Source organism: Pelophylax lessonae (genome assembly GCF_965119305.1).
Source record: "Pelophylax lessonae genome assembly, chromosome: 2".
Taxonomy (NCBI): Eukaryota; Metazoa; Chordata; class Amphibia; order Anura; family Ranidae; genus Pelophylax; species Pelophylax lessonae.
In genome coordinates this window covers 175,876,773-175,898,121 of record NC_138769.1, presented here as the reverse complement: position 1 = coordinate 175,898,121, position 21,349 = coordinate 175,876,773, and the positions used below count along the sequence as shown (strand labels likewise).

Genomic DNA, 21,349 nt, shown 5'->3' with positions numbered 1-21,349 from the left:
GGAAATCAGAGACAACCTTTGGAAGGAACAACGGACAGGGACAAAGAACCACCTTATCTCTGTGAACCACCAAGTAAGGTGAACCACAAGACAGCACCGCCAGCTCCGACACCCTGCGAGCAGAAGTAATAGCCACCAAAAAGGCCACCTTCTGGGACAACGTAAGCATGCATGTAAAATGCATCATTTGACCAGCACTGAATGGAGCCTAAAGCAGAAATTTAACCCAAAAAATACTTTAGTACCCTTTTTATCTGTCCTTGCCAAACTGTTGCTGTAATTTCAAGTGAATATATGGGAGCCACTGAAGACTTGTTTTGCAAAAGGTAAAGGTTTTAAAGCTATCATTCTTCTCCTGGCTTTACTATCTAGGGCTTGCCTTCACTACCTAGTAAGGCACTGTGCCAGACCAATCTTATAGCCGGTGAAGTTTGAATTTCCAGTGATGAACTAGGTATTGTTTCCAGGGTCAGCATGTCAACAGAGACTGCACTTTAACCACTTGAGCTCTGGAAAGTTATATCCCCTTCATGACCAGATCATTTTTTTGCTATTCAGCACTGTGCTACTTTAACTGGCAACTTTTTCACACAAATAGAGCGTTCTTTTGGTGGTATTTGATCACCCCTGGGTCTTTTATTTTTTGCCATATAAACCAAAAAATACCGAACATTTTGAAAACAATTAACAATATTTTCTACTATAAGTTCTTAAACATATCCAATAAAAAATAAAACAAATCTAATTTCTTCATAAATTTAGGTCAACATGTATTCAGCTACATGTCATTGGTAAAAAAAAAAAAAAAAATCCAATAAGTGTATATTAATTGGTTTGTGAGAAAGTTACAGTGTCTACAAACTATGGTATATATACTGGAATTTAGGCAGCTATAGACGCTATTCTGTAATTGCGGTGAATAGCGACTTATAGAGGGACTGTTATACAGTGGTGGGCAATCTGGTGCTAGCTGACACTGACACTATACATACTAACATTGGCATCAATAGTGAAATTAATACAGTGATCAGTGCTAATACTGTACACTGTCAGTGTACTAATGACACCGGCTAGGAAGGGGGGATTAACATCTAGGGGCAATCAAAGGGTTAACTGTGTGCCTAACAATGTGTGATATCATATGTGCTGCTTTTACTTTACTATCGGTCTGTTATTACTCCCTGCTGTTCCATGTAAACAGATCTCTGTGTTTTTGTAACCACAGAACTCTGTGCGTGATTAGCCACAGCCGATCAGCTGACTTCACCCAAATACTGTACATTGGCTGAAATCAGCTGCCAAACTCATGCTGTAGTTTAAAGGGAACATGCACATGAACACAGAAGAAAGGCTGAAATGCACAGGTATGTCACCTGGTCTGGAGCTGCCGCCCGCTCACAGTACAACTACTGTGGGCGGGTGGCAAACGGTTAAAGAAATATTCCAGGTATTTATGGTATTTTCTACATAGTTACATTGGTCCAGCTTGGACCATTGTAACTATGCATATACCACACCCGTGGAATCCCTCTGGAAGCTGGAAATCATTGTAGTGAATATCGCTATACCAGTGATCTTCAGTAGCTTCCTGAGTCCAGAATCGAGCAGCTGCCCTGCTGCATTGTGAACACAGGAGGTCAGCCACTCAGTACCGGCACCATTTAGAGACTGCTTTGCATTTTCTCAATGAATCTTCTCTAAATGAACGAGGTGGAGAGGCAGGACGTCCATATCATGTTCTCTGAATGTTTGCTTTTTTTGGGACTCTACCAGCATGTCAGGGAAGCGGGCTGGTATTGTTAATGTTGGATGGAGCACCATAGGATGCCTGATGGTCAGTCTTCAAATTGCTTAACTAGGATGCAGGTTTATTTATGGCTGATGCTCAACTCATTCACAATGTTTTTAGTGTGGATAGAGTTAGAACCTTATTTGAGCTTTTAATGCTGACTGTGAAACAGCTATGAATATATTTACTTCACTTCCTGTTTATTTGACAGGTGTCAGAACATAAGAGGGACAAAATGTCCCCAAAGAGGACACATTTAAAAACTGGAAAAGTTTCAAACTCCTACCAACCATAACAATATGATCACTGACTTCTAAAGTGAATAAATTAATTAAATCAAATTATTGAACTACTATAAATGTCATAAGCAACCATTACTCCATCAAACAAAGATATGCATAATCAAGTGAATAAAGAAACATTTGGTGCATTAAACCTAATGCAACATAAGTGAACCCAAAATCCCACATCAGAGATGTCTCCACCACTCCAAACACTCCCAAGAGCTTATCGGATGTATATGATCCTCAAATTATAAAGAAGTCATATAATGCGCAGTGTAGATATATCAGCTGCCACAGCAGATCTCTCACTCGTTACAAGCATCCCAACATCAGCCGATCCCCGCTGAGCAGGCGGATGGCAGCTCTGTCTCCGCTCTGTGTGCAAAGACGGAGCTGTCAGGTCCCCGCTGTCCTCTATGGGGGAATTGCATGAGAACGGACCGCCTGTCCATTCTCATCCGATCCCATCTGCCAGACAGATGGAAAATAGGGCTTCCATCCATCCGGATATGACGGACCGGATCGGATGTCAGCGGACATGTCTCCGCTGACATCCGCTGCCCCATAGAGATGCATGGGGCATCCGTTCAGATCCGCCTAAAAAACTGACAGGCGGATCTGAACGGTCCGCATGTGTGAAAGGGGCATAAAGCAAAAGCAGGGGGGTGTGCCAGCCTCCTGTACCTCTGCATGCCTCTTGCTGCCACTTGTCTCGGGAAAAGTGCTTAGACTGGCCACGGGGGAAGAGGGGGACAATGGTTTCAAACTCATAGCTACACTTAGAAAGCACTGACCAACATGGGACAAAATATTAATGGGGAGATTTACTAAAACTGGAGGCCAGAGAATCTGATGCAGATGTTCATAGTAACCATAGTTTCATAGTAACCAATCAGCTTCCAAATTCAGCTCCTTCAATCAAGTTTTGACAATAACACCTAGTAGCTAATTGGTTACTATGCACAACTGTGCCAGATTCCCTGTGCTTCAACCAACTTGCTATAAAATATACTCCCCAATTAATTATGATTACATTATTTATTTTGATTTGTGAAGTATTGACATTATTTTATGTGATTTAGCGTGGCATAATGGGGAGTATAAATTAAATATTTTTGAAAGCAGAGCCCCTGTTGAATGAAATGTGGCAGCTGCAAAATTTTATGTTGCCTGATATTTGCGCAGTTGTGTATCAAATGCATATTTTCATGAAAAAATACACTATAATTAACTTCAGTGTCCACAAGCACAATACAATACCCAATTTATTACCCAAGATGGGGTTGTGTTTACAAAGTCTCAAAAATGTACAGGCCTGTGACATGTCAAACGACTATGGTGCTCAAAACTGTTTATAGTCAACACTTTAAAAGCCTTTACAGGTTATCAGTATTGATTTAAATATGAATTATGGCCCTAGATTATTGCTCTCACTCAGACCTTTGTAGCAATACCTAATATATGTTGTGTAATTACTGTTTTGCAAAGTGCACGCACTCTGCTTGTAATATGACTGTGTGTGTGTGTCACAAGAAGTGTTTTTCTTTTTTTATTATCCTTTAACTTTTTAACACATATTCTTAATTTAACTTTACTGCTATTCCGGGGGGGGGGGGGGGGGGGGGTATTGAGCCCTGTGTGATAGCATGGGCTTGTGACAGGTTCTTTTTATGCAAGCCTTAGGCCTCGTACACACGTTCAGATAATCGTACGATAAAACTCGCTTTCGACCGGATCGCACAATAATCTGATCGTTAGCGCACAGCTTTCGACAGCCGATCACGACAGTTCGTCCAACAAAATCCGAAGGGACAAACAGGAAAACTTCTGTTGTACGATAGCCTTGCGAACGACAATCGTTTAATCAGTACAGTATGCGTCTGCTAAAAATCGAATGACAAAGACCGCGCATGATCAGAAACACTAAAATAGCACGGAAAAAGCCTGGCTGCCATTGTTTTTGTTTTGCACTATCCGATACGTAGCTACGCAACCAGGAAGCTTTTACGGAATCATACGAAAAAAATCCTACGTTTATGTGCATTGTTGAATTCAATATTAGTATCATGCAACAAAATGCAAACGGTAAGTCGTCAGATTATCTGAACGTGTGTACGAGGCTTTAGGTCTTCCCATGTCTCCCTTGCAGCCAATTAAGCACAGATTGAAGTGCAATGATTAAATGCTGGTTGCTTCAAGATTTATTCATTGCAGAGGAGCTCAGGGAGTAAATGTTCCTTGACCTCTTCCCATTTAGCATCCAGAGGTACGTTACTGCCGTCCTAGGCTGCCCGGAGGAACAGAAGAGCCTAGGAACCAACGCAAGTGGCAGTGGGGGATGCACTTTCTCAGTAAAAGTTATCACTTTTATTGAAAAAATAATTGCCAGCTGAAAAATGCAGTAGAACAGCAATAGCAATGAGCTTGTTTTAATAACTTGATATCCAGGCTTTACAATCAGCCTTGTGGACTTCAGAGTTTAAACGCCACAATAGAGACCTAAAGTCTGATTTCTAAAAGACTACAGAACCTGCTGGGTGTTTGCATTAGATTGCTGGCAGGCTGACAAGGCTCTGCTCTAAACAGGAAAGGTGAAAAAAGTGTGATTTCAGTGTCTCTGTTGTAAACTCTAAACATGAATTTCTCCAGAGTGTCTATAGCTACAGAGGCGATTAAAAGGCTTATTTTAAATTATTGTTTACAACAAGTCAATATGTAAGGAACTAGAAAACCTGCTAGTGGCACTGTGGCCCTGAGACCTGGAGGGTCCAGTGGATGTCTCCCAACAGTCAACAGGTCCTAGAATATAGTCTACAAGTGGTGCTTACTGCAAGGAGAGTATTTATCTCCTCCCCTAGAATATTTCAATGCATAAGCATTTACCTATGTTCCTGAAAACCTGTTATCTTGATCTTGATCCTGTTGCCACTTCTTGCCTCCTGTGAACCTGATCCTTGTCCTGGCCTTGTTCGAGGCCTGTCTTACCAGCTTCATCTTGCCAGTTTTCCTGATCCTGCTGAACATACCGAATCCCTTGTACTTCATCTCCATCCACCTGTTCCCACTGCCTTTGCTTTATGTACACAATCTTTGTTTTGGCCCTATTCCTGACCCATCTTAACATCTGTTCCTTGTACCTCCTGGTTTACATGGTTTCTCCTGCTGCTTTGTATAACATTTGTATATAGCTGGTTAGATAATTAAGTGTTTTGTATTTTGCTTGTATTTACTGGTATAGCATAGGTTGTGTTAAGGCACGTTTTCACCTGTGTTGTGTACTCAATAAACAGTACTGTTTTTTCATTTTACTTCGTTTTGTGGTAGGCCTCCTTTGTGCAGCTCCACATATCTGGTCATACCCGCTCTGCAGAATACCAGTACATGATATCCTAGTGCATAGGCACATATTTGTCTTAAATTCTTGTTATGTATGCATTTACAAAAACTTTTTTTAACTAGGGTCACTTTGAATTAAATATGTACTGTTTACAACCTATGACTTCTTTATTCAGATGATTAAATTATTATGCAAGGAAGCTGACATTTTGTAACTGATTTAAATTCAGACTAATCACAAAGAGCATCTTAGTATAAACATATTTTCTTTCATGCACAGCGTAATGAGGATATCGTGACACTACTACAAACACATGTTTGAAGTATCTTTAAGTATCTTGTAATACCTGAATGTAACATAAAATCTGTTTGTGCTTGACCACCTTTTCTGAACTTTAAAAGTTAATGTAATCTGCCGTATCACAGCAGATATCAGAACTGACTAAACTTAAAGTAAAGGTAGAAGATTTTAAAAGGAACTTGTCATGAAAGAAGTGTTCAGGTATAGGAATGAGTGTTAAAGGGGTATTTTAGAAAAGAGTTTGCTTTATTGATCAGTGAAACTTTGGTGGAAGCCTTGCACTGAAATCTAACAGTACTGGATTCCTGGCACTGAGAATTAAAGTACTGTCATTTCATGAGCCTATACCAAGCAGAGCATAAAACAGGATTCACCTCTTTACGCAATGGTTATGGTTCACAAACAGTTATACAATGAAAAAAACAATTTTTCTGAAAGCCTGAAGTATCAAAAGGGGGGATGTCACAAAGGGGGAAAGACTGGGTTTCTTAGGCAGGCTCTCGTGGCATCATTGGAAGGAAGCATAGCCCCAGTGCTGTGGCCAAATGGGGACCACCCATGATGCCTGTCTCTGAAGGCACCTTGGCATGCTAGGACTATCTGGATCGCCTGCCTCATATGGACAGCTTTTTATTATAAGTATCTGGGAGTGATGTCCCCACATTTGGAATAAATTGAGTTATATGCAAGTTATTATTATCCTAAGGATAAGTGGAACGTTATGGTGGGGTCACATCGTTATAGCCATTTCAGTCTGGAGCTGCTTCTTTCTATTGGCCTTTGGTGTCTGCCACATGACGCATGTGTTCGGTCTGGTCTCTGATGCAGTAGGAATATCAGACTTTCTGGTCTCTCTGGCCCTGAGGAAGCCTTGCTGCAAAACGCGTCAGCTTGCTGGGGACCCCTAGACAGTGTTATTATAGAGACCACTACTATCTACTGGTACAGAAGTATCAGCACTCCCAATGGGAGTATATTTCTACACATGTGTTTTTTGCGTCTTTTATCATATGTTTGTTATGTGATTTTACCATTTTTACCATTTTTTTTGATTGAATAAACAGGTTGTTTTTTACTGAAATTAATGTGTCCGAGTTGTGATCCTCCCCTTCCCTGCTGGCCTATTCAAAGCCCCATCTTTTCTTTTCTGGTGTATTCTATGTGATTAGGGGTGTGGGCCACCTATCACGGTAAATTTTTGTTTGGGTTTCCATCACAAGCACACATTTGGCAACTTAAGCAACACTTTGCTACCTCTTCTCAACTGTAACAAAGCAATACCATTTGGTTAAGACTATCCCTTTAATGCCCAGTCTGAATGATCTGAAGGTGATAAGAGTACGCTAGAATAAAGACAGATTGATGTGTGATATTTAAATTACTTAAATTCTAACACCATATTTTTGTAAAAAAAAGAAAAAAGTAGGAAATAGTGGAAAATGCAGCTTTCCCTACAATACTTCCCCTTTACCTGCTGTTACTGCTGGTCTTCTGGGGTGAATGATGCCCAGCCTCATACATTTTCCACATTTGGGACATATCCACATTGCAATTGATCTATTGAAATTGAAATAGGTCTAGTTGTTAACATAAGGTGACTTCATAATTACTGTGGCATTTTAGCCCCGCCCAATACTGCCAAGGAGTGCGCCCTGTGTGATATCTCTATAAGCATTTTGTCTTTGTAACTCATTGGGTTAGCTCTGGGTAAGGAGGCTTGTCTTTCAAAACGCGTCAGTTTTCAATCACAGACATCATGTTATCCTTTATGCTGAAGTTATGATTTGACGGGCTTTTTATCTTCACATGTTTCGGAGCATGTTTTTGGCTTCTTAATAAATTGATTATGGCGTTGAAGGTAATGCACTAGGCGTTTGCTCCCTCCTTTTTCGTCTTTGTAGTATTTTGGAGTTTCCCCACTTGAGGAGAGCAGCATCGCTTGAAGCATTGCCACAGTATTGGATGTGTGACATAGTGAGAGCTGAAGGTTGACTGTGTTTCTATAGATAATGTACCTATCTTAGTAATAAAACTAAATTTTTTGTCTTTTTAAGTAAAAGAGGGCATCATAAAACTAGTGTGATATTTGGCACTGTTTTGATGCACTAATGCATCAATATTTGGTTTAATAGTTGTAGTAGCAATTCTCAAAGAATTCTCAAGGTGCTAATCAGATAATTTGGTTCTAATTTGAATATGGCGTAATTTTGTTTTTAAACATTTGTTTGTTTGCTAAGTTTAAATGCATTTTTACAACCCCCCCCCCCCCCCATAATTAACATTATTAAGTTTACAATTTTGTTTTGGGCCGCATACATAACTGTCTTGGGTCACAGGTTGGACACCCCTGGCCTACATTTACACTTTACCCAAGGGCAGTCAAAATTCATATGATCTTATCAGTGCACAGCATAGTAAATGATAAGGTCAAGTCAACACCTAACTAAATTGCTAATATGAACATAATTCAATAGTGATCAAAACATGCTCATCATGAATCCTGTGCCATGAAGAGAGGGTTCTAGATCCCAATTTGGCTTGAGGCATGGTGACTTTAGTGTGGTGCTTAGTCTAGTGTTACAGAGGTGTTATACAGCTGTTAAATGGACAATTAGGAGCTCATGCACAAGGGTTCTTTTTCTCATTGGGCGGATTATAGCACCTGGGAGGCACAGGTTACGCATGCAGCCCACCGCCAGCAGCCTTATCAAAATCAATAAAATACGATGCAGTTGTTCTATGTTTCGAGTGGCACTCACATATGGCTCTAAACACATGTACTGCTCGGAACAACGCCTATCATTGATTTTCACAGGGCTGCTGGCAGCAGGCTGTATGCACCACCTGTGCCTCCTGGGTGCCAGAATGCGCCTGTCTTTTTTTAACCTATATGTGCAAAAGTGCCTATGTGCAGTGGCTCTAAAAAAAAAAAAGATGAAACCAACACTCTCCAGGTAACGTTAAATATCTTTGAATAGTCTATATACAGTCTCTCACAAAAGTGGGTACACCCCTCACATTTTTGAAAATATTTTATTATATCTTTTCATGTGACAACACTGAAGAAATTATACTTTGCTACAATGTAAAGTAGTGAGTATACAGCTTGTATAACAGTGTGATTTGCTGTCCCCTAAAAATAACTCAACACACAGCCATTAATGTCTAAACCACTGGCAACAAAAGTGAGTACACCCCTAAGTTGAAATGTACAATGTGGGCCCAAAGTGTCAATATTTTGTGTGGCCACCCTTATTTTCATTACTAGAGCTTCACAGGTAGCCAAAGGAGTCCTCTTCCACTCCTCCATGACGACATCACAGAGCTGCTGGATGTTAGAGACTTTGCGCTCCTCCACCTTTCGTTTAAGGATGCTCCACAGATGCTTACTAGGGTTTAGGTTTGGAGACATAGCCAGTCCATCACCTTTACCCTTAGCTTCTTTAGCAAGGCAGTGTAATCTTGGAGGTGTGTCTGGGGTCGTTGTGTTGGAATACTGCCCTGAAGCCAAGTTCCTGAAGGAAGGGGATCATGCTCTGCTTCAGTATGTCACTGTATATGTTGGCAGTCATGGTTCCCTCAATGAACTGTAGCTCCCCAGTGCCAGCAGCACTCATGCAGCCCCAGACCATGACACTCCCACCACCGTGCTTGACTGTAGGCAAGACACACTTGTCTTTGTACTCCTCACCTGGTTGCCGCCACACACGCTTGACACCATCTAAACCAAATAAGTTTATCTTGGCTTCATCAGACCACAGGACATGGTTCCAGTAATCCATGTCCTTAATCTGCTTGTCTTCAGCAAACTGTTTGCGGGCTTTCTTGTGCATCCTCTTTAGAAGCGGCTTCCTTCTGGGAACGAAAGCCATGCAGACCAATTTGATGCAGTGTGCGGCGTATGGTCTGAGCACTGACAGGCTGACCCCAAACCCCTTCAACCTCCGCAGCAATCGTACGTCTATTTCCCAAAGACAACCTCTGGATAGGACGCTGAGCATATGCACTCAACCTCCTTTGGTTGACCATGACGAGGCCTGTTCTAAGTGGAACCTGTCCTGTTAAACCTCTGTATGGTCTTGGCCACTGTGCTCCAGTTCAGTTTCCTGGTCTTGGCAATCTTCTTATAGGCTAGGCCATCTTTATGTAGAGCAACAATTCTTTTTTTAGATCCTCAGAGAGTTCTTTGCCATGAGGTGCCATGTTGAAGTTCCAGTGACCAGTATGAGAGAGTGAGAGCGATAACACCAAATTGAACACACCTGCCCCTCATTCACACCTGAGGCCTTGCAACACTAATGAGTCACATGACACCGGGGAGGGAAAATGGCTAATTGGGCCCAATTTGGACATTTTCTCCTAGAGGTGTACTCACTTTTGTTGCCAGCGGTTTAAACATTAATGTCTGTGTGTTGAGTTATTTTGAGGGGACAACAAATTTACACTGTTATACAAGCTGTACACTTACTACTTTACATGGTAGGAAAGTGTCATTTCTTTAGTGTTGTCACATGAAAAGATATAATAAAATATTTACAAAAATGTGAGGGGTGTATTCACTTTTGTTAGATACTGTATATATATATGATTGTAACTAATTGTTTGTATTTTCTGTACTATAATGAAGCGTGAAATTGCTCATCTAAATGATGCTAATATTTGTGACGTGAAATAAAAGCTGGCAGAGTTGAAGAATCTTTTTTTTTTTTCAATTGCGGTGTACAGTATAAGTCATCTTGTCTGTACAGATAAAACAATTTCAGGCTAGTAAAAACATTCGTATTTTTAATGACTTTAATGCATTGCTTAGAATTTCACTTACCTAGCTACAGCTTCATCTACTGCTTACTTTGAACAGCACCTCCACCAACTAGTGCTTCATGGAGGTACTTATATTCAAACATACAGTGCAATTAATGGTCATTGTTTTCTGCCTCTGTGCATAGGATGTAATGCAATTATACACTAAATGAAGAGGATTTTAGGATGAAGAAAATCATATGAGGGGTTCAAGATGTGAAAACAACTTTGTATATCAGGGCACTGAAATTCACAGATTGCTGCTTTTACCATATTCTGAATATATGTTGTATAATAATTGATCAAGAATTAATGTTATCTATACTCTGCACACTGGGCCACCAGCATACTAATGTCTCAGAAAAGTTCTTTGTTGCCCAAAGGAGTCTATAAAATTCTCCTATTAATATTTAAACCAGCACTAAAATCATGAAAGGTTGAATCTAATTGGATGCTATGGGAAAACACAAATATTCCTTATTTCATGCACAAAGCACACTATGTTACCAGCTTTTCACAGGTAATCTCACGTAATATCAAGTCAATTTATTTTATGTTTTTATTTTAGACATCAGTATTTAAAAAAAACCTTGTAGTTTTGCACAGCAAGCAATCATCTGTGCATAATATATATGGCATTTGTACAACCTGTTTGTAAAGAATGTGTAGTCGTTTTTTTAATCAGGGGAGAAAAAATTAATTTTTTAAACTTTGTTTTTGCTAGGTAAATAAAGCAATAAATAAAGAGCAGCAATGGTTGGCATGGGCAGTGGGGGGTGGTGGTAGTTACTTTTTCCACAGGGAATGGACACTTCTGACAGTGTAAATTTTCTGGTCATTGGCAGCTCTTACTGGTTTCTGCTGCTGACCTTGTTGTCACTAATGTATCTGGTAATGGGTGGAGGTCAAGGGGATGGTCCGGTGAGAGCTAAAGGGGATCACAGAGATTGACAATCATAAAATCATTAAACTTTCATTTTTATTGTTTTCACCTAAAGGCATATTTTTTTGATCAAGTACAGCTATGTATTGATATACTATTAATGTACCTCTGCTGCAGAACAGAAAAAGCTGTCCCTATATTGATATACTATTAATGTACCTCTGTTGCAGAACAGAAAAAGCTGTCCCTATATTCTAGGGGAAAGCAGGCCTCACTTCAGCCTCTGCTTTCTTCTATAGAAAACTCCTCCATCTTCCTAGTATCCATCCTGCAGGATGGCAGAGCCATAAGCACAGTGAGGAAGTTCTTTAGCAGATGATGTACCTAAAGCACACCCTCCTCCTCTAGGAGATTGCTCCCACTCACCTTTCCACTACCTTAGTGCTTTATAAAACCTGCCTACGGCTCCCATGATATATGTCCCACCCCCCTCTGTAGTCAACTGATTCTCAAATGCAGTCATTATCTGTGGGCACAGTTCTCCCTCAATACACAGCCAGTGTACTCCTATGCTGATGGATGATTTTTGTACCTCTCCAATGTGATCACATATCAGCCTATTTGAAGCAGAGCTGTAGTATTGAAGACAGGAGAAGTCTATCCCCCCGGTAAAAAACATTTGCAAACCCCAATGCGACAAAATGCTCCATTACCCACTTGGCTGCATTTCTTGTGCATAGGGCAGTCCATTGAAATGAATGGGCTGCCCTATGCGTGTTTCAGGAAGAATGCACCTAAAAACCTGTGCTCCCGCTACGCTAGGTGTGAATGGGGCCTAAAGGTAAAACCGGTGTATTTACAGCCTCCCCCTTCCTGAGTTGGATTACAAAAACAATGACAGCTGATTGCTTCCACTCACTCCTTCCCATTAACATGTATAAAGCAGGAAGTAGGAAAGTGGGTGGTACAGTAATGAAGGAGGTGTGGTCCAGAGATGTAAAACACACCCTATTCTGTGATGCAGAAAGGCAGTGCATGATGGGATATGTAATTTCCCGGATGGTCACATGATCCTGCAGGAAAAGCCTGGGCTTCAGGCGCATCTTTTGAAATTTGAAAAAGGATGGTGCAGATTCAAAGGCTGCCATAGACTAGGTAAGTGAGAGATATTGTATGCACATTGGGATGTGGCTTTTCATTGTGAAAAGTGAATTCTGCTTGAAAAGGTCAACTTAGCCTTTAACTTTATGGCTATCACGAAGGGGTGCCCTTTGTAAAAGCATAATGGATTTGACAGGTCCTCTTTAAGGAGACATCTGCACTGGTGCGCAGTCATGTTGGAACAGGAAGGGGCCATCCCAAACTGTTCCCACAAAATTGGAAGCATGAAATTGTCCAAAATGTCTTGGTATGGGGACGCCTTAACAGTTCCCTTCACCGGAACTAAGGGGCCAAGCCAAACCCCTGAAAAACAACCCCGCACCATAACCCCCCCACACACCAAATGATTTGGACCAGTGCACAAAGCAAAGTCCATAAGGACAAGGACAAGCGAGTTTGGGGTGGAGGACGCTTGTCTGTCCTGACCTCAACCCGACAGAACACCTTTTGGATGAATTACAGCAGAGACTGCAAGCCAGGCCTTCTCTCCAACATCAGTGCCTAAACTCACAAATGTGCTTCTGGAAAAATGGTCAAACATTCTCATAGACACACTCCTAAATCTTGTGGACAGCCTTCCCAGAAGAGTTGAAGCTGTTATAGCTGCAAAAGGTGGGCCAACTCAATATTGAACCCTACAGACTAAGGCAGGGATGTCATTAAACTTCATATGGGTGTAAAGGCAGACGCCCCAATACTTTTGGTAATATAGTGTATATGAGGTTTTGTTAGTGAGAATGGGAATGGACCCATAAACGGTCAGTCCAGTGATATCTTGTTAAAGACAAAGGCCAGGATTAGCAAACCACATCTAGCATCAATCTTAATATCCGACATCGAAAATGCTGCTTTTCTGTGTATTTTTTTTCTCTCCTTTCCTGTTCCTCTTCAAGGACAGGAAGAAAAAAAAAAAAGGAAATCTCCCTAGCAGGACACAGGCAGCAATAAACAATCTGATAGGGGTTTAACCATTCCCTACTCTATCTAAAATAAAAAAAGGATTTTGTTTTAATATACACTTTAAAGCCGAATTCCGCTTTTGGGAAATGTCATGTTGCAAAGGCTGATAAATCATTCTTACATATAGTGCTGGGTAAACAAATTCTTCCTTCATGCATGTATAAATTCTTGATTCATCCTTTTCTGCTTAGCAGGAAATATTCAAATTTAGATTTTGCAAATATGTCAGTGGAAAGCAGCTATGTTTTTAGAATGCAAAATTATGCATGAATTGAAAAGTCTAGTACACATGGGCCAAATGTCGGGCGATATCGGCCAGTTCAATAGAAACTAGATGACATTCAGCCCGTGTGTTCTGCAGTCGGTCCGGGAGGCATGACCGAAAAAGGTCTGCGGATCAGCTCCCGATCAACGCTCTAATGCCTCGTACACACGCATCGATTATTGGCCGGGAATTTTCGGCCAACGTCCGATCGGCCGATTTTCGGCTTGTTAGTATGATGCTTTCGACAACCGACTCCGACTTTTCGGCCGAATAAAATCTGGTGTGCAGGCTATAAAATTTTTGTTGGCCGTCAACACAATGGCCGATTTTCCGTCAGTCAGTACAGATTTCGGCAGACAAAAATCTGATGAGCAAGACTGGGCATGCTCAGAGAAGAAAAAACACACGGAAAGTAAACCAGCACATGACATCACTTCTGAAGTAGATTTTTGTTGGCCGAGAAAATTGGTGTGCAGTCTAGGCAAATTCCAACCAACAAAACACAACTCTGGACAAAATTCGGACGATCGGTTGGCCGATAATCGTTGCGTGTGTACGAGGCATTAGGCTGGCCATACATGTTCAACTTTTGTTCTACACTTTCTGTTAGATTTACCACAAACCACATAATATAAGGTCAAAGCTAAACAACAATGTCACTTGTATCTAATTAGGCAGGCCTTTGTACTACATAGTTGAAGGTAAATTTCAAGAAAATTGTTCAGAAAATTGTAAGAAAATTGTATCGTGTATGGCCAGCCTTAGTCAATGGCTGAGAGTGCTGACGGGAGTGTTCTAGTGGGTAGTCGCCCCCCTGTCAAAACACAATAGAACAGAAGGGGAGAATGCTGTACTAACATTGCATGGTTAGTACAGCGGCTACTCCTGAGCTGTCCGTTTTTTTTTTTTTTTTTCGTTCAGCCCTGCTTGGTTGAGCGAAAAAAAAACCCCACTAGTGTGTACTAGGCCTAATCCGTGCTGTAGACACATATATGTCTCCAGCTTTACACTGCCAGTGAATTGAATTTCCACATAGAGCACGAAGATAGTGTACATTCCAAGAGCCTAAAGTGAAAAAAGGTTAAATAACTAGTATTTTCACATGTATATTTTTAAAAGTTCTAATATTATGAATAAAACAGTGATATAAAGCAAATAAGACGGCAGAAGCCAATGTGATAATTTTATACAAAGCAACCTGCTGATACGTTGTAAAGTCAGCTAAGCTCTATCATTACGGAACAGGTAAAAAAAAATAGAAAGTCATCCAACATTTAATAGTAAATACTATCAAGGGGGATATACAGTATAGAATAGAAGACTTACCTTCGCTATCTTTAAACTTTTTGATCGCCACAATCTCCTTTGTTTCCTGGAATAATAAAAAGAGAAGGGCACAATGACATTTCTATAGGGTGACATATAATAACAACCATGACACAGTATATGGTATAAATCTGCAGGAAACTAAGCTTACCCAATCTCTTAATAACATAAACCTTTTTTTCCAAATCCATGGCAGCCTGTATCTATGTACAGTCAATGAGATGTAATGGTGTAGTATTATTCACTGGCCAGTTTTATTGATGGGTATTTAAAAATACAGATTGAAGCCTCCCTTCCATCAATAAAACTATGTATTTAAAAAAATATGCATCGCTATTTGTCCAGTTAAACTGCATGTACTGTACATTCACTTTGTGTGAATTAATCAGCATTCATTCCCTCATTGGTTTTAAACTCAAAATGTTTTTTACCATAATGTATTCCTTCCTACCTCCAGTATGGAACTGACTGCAACAAAGGTCCTCTCACTTCCTGGTCTCACAGGGGACACTGAGAGCAGCAGGAACCATAGGCTCCTGATGCTGTCAGTCAAACTCTTGTGAGGAGGGAGTGGAGGTGTGGCTTACTGTGTGTCTCTATGCCCAGCTCAGGAGCACCTGCACACGGGTGCACCCGGCTTGCTGAGGAAGCACCAAGAGCAGGAATGAGCAGTGGGGGACTGCCACAGGGGAGGAGGCCACTCTGTGCAATATTATTGCACACAGCACATAAATATGGCATCTTTTTTTAAAAATATATCTTTTAATATCACTTTAGGTATTTTCTCAGAATGAATAACACTGTGGCTGTTGTGTAAATGGAGCAAATAACCTCAATTTTTTTTTCTGTCACCAGGGGTCAAAGAACATACAGTAAAGTACTTTTCTCATGTTCCTACATGCTACGTAAGCCCAACTATAAGACTGAAATGGTAACCAACCCCATTAGCACCTCACCCCTCTTCTACCCAAGTGGTCTGACAATGTAGCTAGCAAGGAGACGACTGTCTGATAACCAGCGCTTGTCTTGGTGCCAAGCACTTGCCCGAGACAAGCAGCAGCAACAGGAATCCATGCGCGGGGGTAGCTTGTCAGTCTTCCTCCTGCTGTTGCCTGTATCGGACAAGTGCTTGGAGCTGAGACACTATCATTTTTAAGTTGAACACACCATTGTAGGTTCATGTAGACTTTTCTGGCAGGGTGGAATTGTTTTTTATACATGAGAATGCTATAAAGAGATTAGTCCTTCATCAAAAATCACCACAAGGCACTCCATTTGCCAAGGTAATTGTTGTCATCTTGGGCTAGAATGAATCCTTTCAATTGAGTAGCTTGCTGCTACTGGCACATGTAAGTAATTTATGAATGCTTTTACAGCCTGACTTTTCAAAATTTATATTTTAAATTTATATTTTCTTCCATCTTTTGGACTTGATGACTTTTGCACATCACTGTGCTTACAATTTGTGTAGTGACAACAACAGTTTCAACAAATCTTCAAGTTCTTAAGCACATTTTGGAGTTTTTTTGCTTTCAATAGTTTTTATTGAATAAGTTTACACACAACAAGGGACAAACATACAACGACAATAATGTTGAAAATGCCACGGTATAAAATAGTGGGGTGTAATACAACAACAAATGCCATATCATAACACAACATGTGTCAGAACTAAGAGTATAAAACAATATTAGAGTTTTCAACAGGATGGAACAAAGTAGTGGCTTTGTGACCAAGTTGACCAGTTTTTGTGGAATTTCGGGCCACGGAGAAGAGAAAAGGCGTAAGCTCTTTCCAGGGAGTATTGAGAATTAACCTGTTTAATGACCTCCAGATGGGAGGGAGCAATAGATTGTTTCCAATTGCGAGCGATAACGGTTCTAGCCGCTATCAGTATGTGGACCATGACCGTTCTCATATGGGGCGGAGTTAGATCAATGCCTAAGTTGAGAAGAGCCAAAGCAGGATCCGGATTTGTCCAAATACCAGTAACAGTAGAGATTATTTCAAACACCTTACCCCAAAAACTGGTCAAACATCTGCACAACCAAAAAACATGAAGAATCGTCCCAACTTGGTCACAATTTCTCCAACATAGGGGGCTGTGAGACTCGTATATTCTGGATAAGCGGTAGGGTGTCAGATACCAGCGAGTGAGGAGTTTTTGCGCCTGCTCCCAGTGGGAAACACACTGGGTCGACTTGTAGGATGCACAAATAGCTATTTTCCACTGTGCTTCAGTGGGAGATATTTTAAGGTCGGTTTCCCATTTGATCATATGCGATGATTTACAGAAGGTAGTTTTCTGGGCAAGGGAGTTATAGAATAGAGATATACCCTTTACATGAGTGTGAGGGCCAGAGAGGAACTGCCATATCATCGGGGGAAGTTTTAGTTTGGGAGGGTGGTGTTTACGCAGGAAACTAGAGATGCTGTTGTACGGTAGGGCAGCCTGTCTGGGCAGTTGGAATTCCTATTGTATGACTGAAAACGGTTTGATCTTGTCCCCCTGGTATAGTTGAGCTATATCTCTTATGCCTGCTAATGTGAATTTGGAGAGGGTGGCGCAAGGAAGAAGCACATGAAGGACATTAAACGGTAGCTCCGCTGGGACGGATATCTGCGATTTGGGGAGTTTGTTGAGGAAGTATCTCCACGATATCAATGAAGCTTGAGTGGGCAGGGGGAGAGAATGTAGTGGGAGCTTTCTCCAATTGTCCGCATGTAGTAATGATCCCAGAGCTTCCACTTTAGCCAGTGAAGTTTCAATGGGGATCCAAGGGATGCCAAGTGGTTCGGAAAACCAATGTCTTAGTGGTGTCATTTTGGAGTTTTTTTTAACTTCCACTACTTCAAATGCTCACAAACATGACTGCTTGGATAGCAGAATTAGTGACGGTTTTAAAGGTGGACAACAGGGAGGAACTGAGGATAGATCAACATATCACTTGCCATCAGCAGCAGCATGGGAAGATTTCTCAATGTTGAACTGCTAAAAGATAGCGCCGAGCCGAGCATGCAACTGTTATGAGGTATACATCATTTTACTTTTTAAAATAACCATCATTATGGACCAAGAACAAGCAGGTGTTTTGACACCTCATATTCATATATCTATTCCTGTTCTGTGACTCAGTAGTTAAAGAAGAAAGAGTATGACTATTCCAAAGTTTCAAAATTTTGTTTTAAGTTCTGCTTTAAAAAAATAATAAATTCAGGCTTCACTAGCTAGACATCCAGAAATCTGGAATATACTGTGTGGTCCTGTAAAGACTTGACATGTCCCAGGATCCTCCACTACGATCAGGTCACTTCCCAATGCACCTCTGCCAACTCTAGCGGCTGTGCCACCCAGTGTCCTGTTGGCTGGGAAGTCCTGGATTCTGGTAACAGTGGCAGCCCAATCTCCAGCATCCTGTTGCCAGGCAATGCATGCTGTTTACTCCTCTCTGCTTGCCTTTCATTGATTTTAACCACACAAGCCCTGCAATAGGTTTCTCCAGTTGCATAACAAGTTTTCCAGTACTTACATCCTATGCTGAACCCACCCCCAATCTATTATTCACCAAGTCTTTTGCCTGTTCCCCCGAACCTCTCCTGTTGCAAAAGTCTTCTGCATGCCACCTGGACCGATCGTTCGCTTATTTACTGAGCACTTCTTCTGCCTGCCACCTGGACTGACCTCTTATCTATTACCGACCACATCTTCTGCCTATTGCCTGAACTGATGAGTTCACACCTGCTGAAGCAATAGTCTTAGCCTTAGGCCTCTTACACACGATACTCCTGTTTGAGCATCTCCTTTTGGCCTCTTGCACACATTACTCCTGTTTGAGCATCTACTATTTACATATGTTGTTTTTTTTTTTATGTATTTGCGCGTATTTGCGTGCATTGAGGCTTAAGTTACTGACCAAAAATGCAGATTTTTCTATTTTGTTCTTACTGAAGAATGCACAGTGCTTGTTTACGCGCCTGTGTGCACAGGCACATTACAATTAATGGGCTGTACTGAGCTTTTTCAAGCTGCGAGATGCTCAAAAAGGAGTATCGTGTGCAAGAGGCCTTACTCTGCAGAACGTTGATTCACCTGTATGCTACAGGACCATTTTCTGTTTTACCTTTGCTCAACAACTTGAGCAGATAAACCAGAAAATATAGCATTGTGTAAACATTCCTGGAGACAACAAAATACTGCTATGCCTGCTTGCCCTAAAGGAATGGGTGCTGCTAGAAGTGAAGCTGCATTAGCCAGCTATATTCTCTGACCTCTTATACAGGAACAAGAATTACAGGTCCATTAACTTGCTTTAGATCTGTTTGTGATATCAAATCCCCAGGCATCTTTATATATTTTTTTATAAAACACTTAAAATGTCTGTTAGAATTATTTATACTAATATATATAGGTATCATGCTTTATTGTGTTTTTTTGCCTTCCTCTGGATCAACTCTGGCTATAGGATTGTATATATGGGGGTTTTCTTTTTGTGTGTGTTTTTTTTTCTATGTTGGATGAACTGGATGGACCTGTGTCTTTTTTCAACGAGATTAGCTATGCAACTATCTAAATATTACACTATGCTTAAAGTGGTTCTAAAGCATAAACATGTCTTACCTTAATGCATTGCTTGCATTAAGATAAAACATGTTTAGGTAGCAGCATGCCCCCTCACCCTCCATTATACTTACGTGAGTCCTCACTTGATCCAGTGCTGTGCCTGTCTATAGCGGCTTTCTCCCTTCTCTCCGCTCTTACACGCTTGGCTGAGAACATTGGCTCCCGCTGTTGTCAGTCAAATGCTGTGACAAAGAGCGGGGAGCAAGGCCAAGCCACACTTTCTGTGTCTATAGAAACAGGCAGTGTGGCTTAGGAGCAAGACCGCAGGTGTGCCCCCATAGCAAGCAACTTGCTATAGGGGCACACCAAGAAGGGGAGAAGCCAGGCGCGCCGACAGGGGGCCCGAGAACAGGAGGTTTCGGGGTCACTCTGCACAATTCCATTGCACAGAGCTGATAAGTAAAAATCTTTGTGATATTTAAAAAAAAAAATACAGTTTACAATCACTTTAAATCACCTCCTTCAAAAAATACAGAGCTGGACGCATTTCAATTATGATTTATAGCCATAACGTGGGAGAAAAAATAACCAAGCTTCTGAAGCACTTGATTTGTTATTTTAGGAATTTGTCTGCTTTACCTGATTGCACAGGGGTTATATTCTGAATAGAATGCTTGATTTTAATCACCAGGCTGCATAGTGTCTGATGGGACATAAAGGATTTCAGAGGGGAACTCTATCAGTGTCACCACAGGAACCTACGTCAGGCTTTGGGTGAATTAACAATGGCACTTTTTCATGAATCTCTCTTTCATAAATAAAAGCAACAAAAGCCAAAATGTATTTTTCAATGTTAGAAGTAGAGCAAGGTTTCTTCTCTAGCTGGACCTCCTATTTAATTCACACAAATGCCAAAATTAGAAGATTGGCTCATGATTTAATATGGTTCCTCCATGAAAGTTGAATTCCAATTTTACTGTTAGTCCCCCACCCACCAAAACAAAGATAGTTAAAAAAAAAAATCAAGTTTTCTAAAAGAAATCACAAAGCTCTGCCCGGCTTTTGATTCTTCCAGGAGGAGCAGGTGATATCACCATGCTTTACTGTTGAACACCAAGGTTAATCGGGCACTTCAGTATTTACCACCAGTGTGGAGAACAATTAACCACTGACCACCACTGTAAGGGATGTGTCAACAATGACCACTAATGTAGGGGAATACTTTACCACTGACCACCAATGTAAGGAGGCACTTCAACATCAGCATACTGGCTACGTCACCACTGACCATCAAAGTAAGGGAGTACTTACATCACCTACTACCAAATGAACCACTATTCTGACTACCAAGCATATCCCCCCTGAACACACATGTAAGGAAGTCATCAGCAATGACTACTAAGGTAAGCATCATGGATCAAAAATATAAAGGGCATTTCACTGCTGACCACTTCATTACTGGCCTCCAGCATAAAGGGGCACTTTACAAGTGACCTCTAACTTATAAGGTTAGTTCACTACTGCCCACAAACATAATTCAGACTGATGGCAGCCCATTCTTGCATAATCAATGCTTGGAGTTTGTCAGAATTAGTGGGGTTTTTTTTTGTTCACCCGCCTCTTAAGGATTGACCACAAATTCTCAATAGGATTAAGGTCTGGGGAGTTTCCTGCCCATGGACC

General features: G+C 41.0%; 1 protein-coding gene across 4 annotated transcripts in view; it reads right to left on the bottom strand.

Moving 5' to 3' along the window:
* CDKL5 (cyclin dependent kinase like 5) overlaps positions 1–21,349 on the bottom strand; it is a 543,213-nt gene that overhangs the window by 209,030 nt on the left and 312,834 nt on the right. For all 4 annotated transcript variants that reach the window (XM_082245786.1, XM_082245789.1, XM_082245787.1 and 1 more), the window contains exon 5: positions 15,106–15,151. In XM_082245786.1, the coding sequence (XP_082101912.1) occupies positions 15,106–15,151 (46 nt within the window). The remainder of the gene's footprint in view (positions 1–15,105; positions 15,152–21,349) is intronic.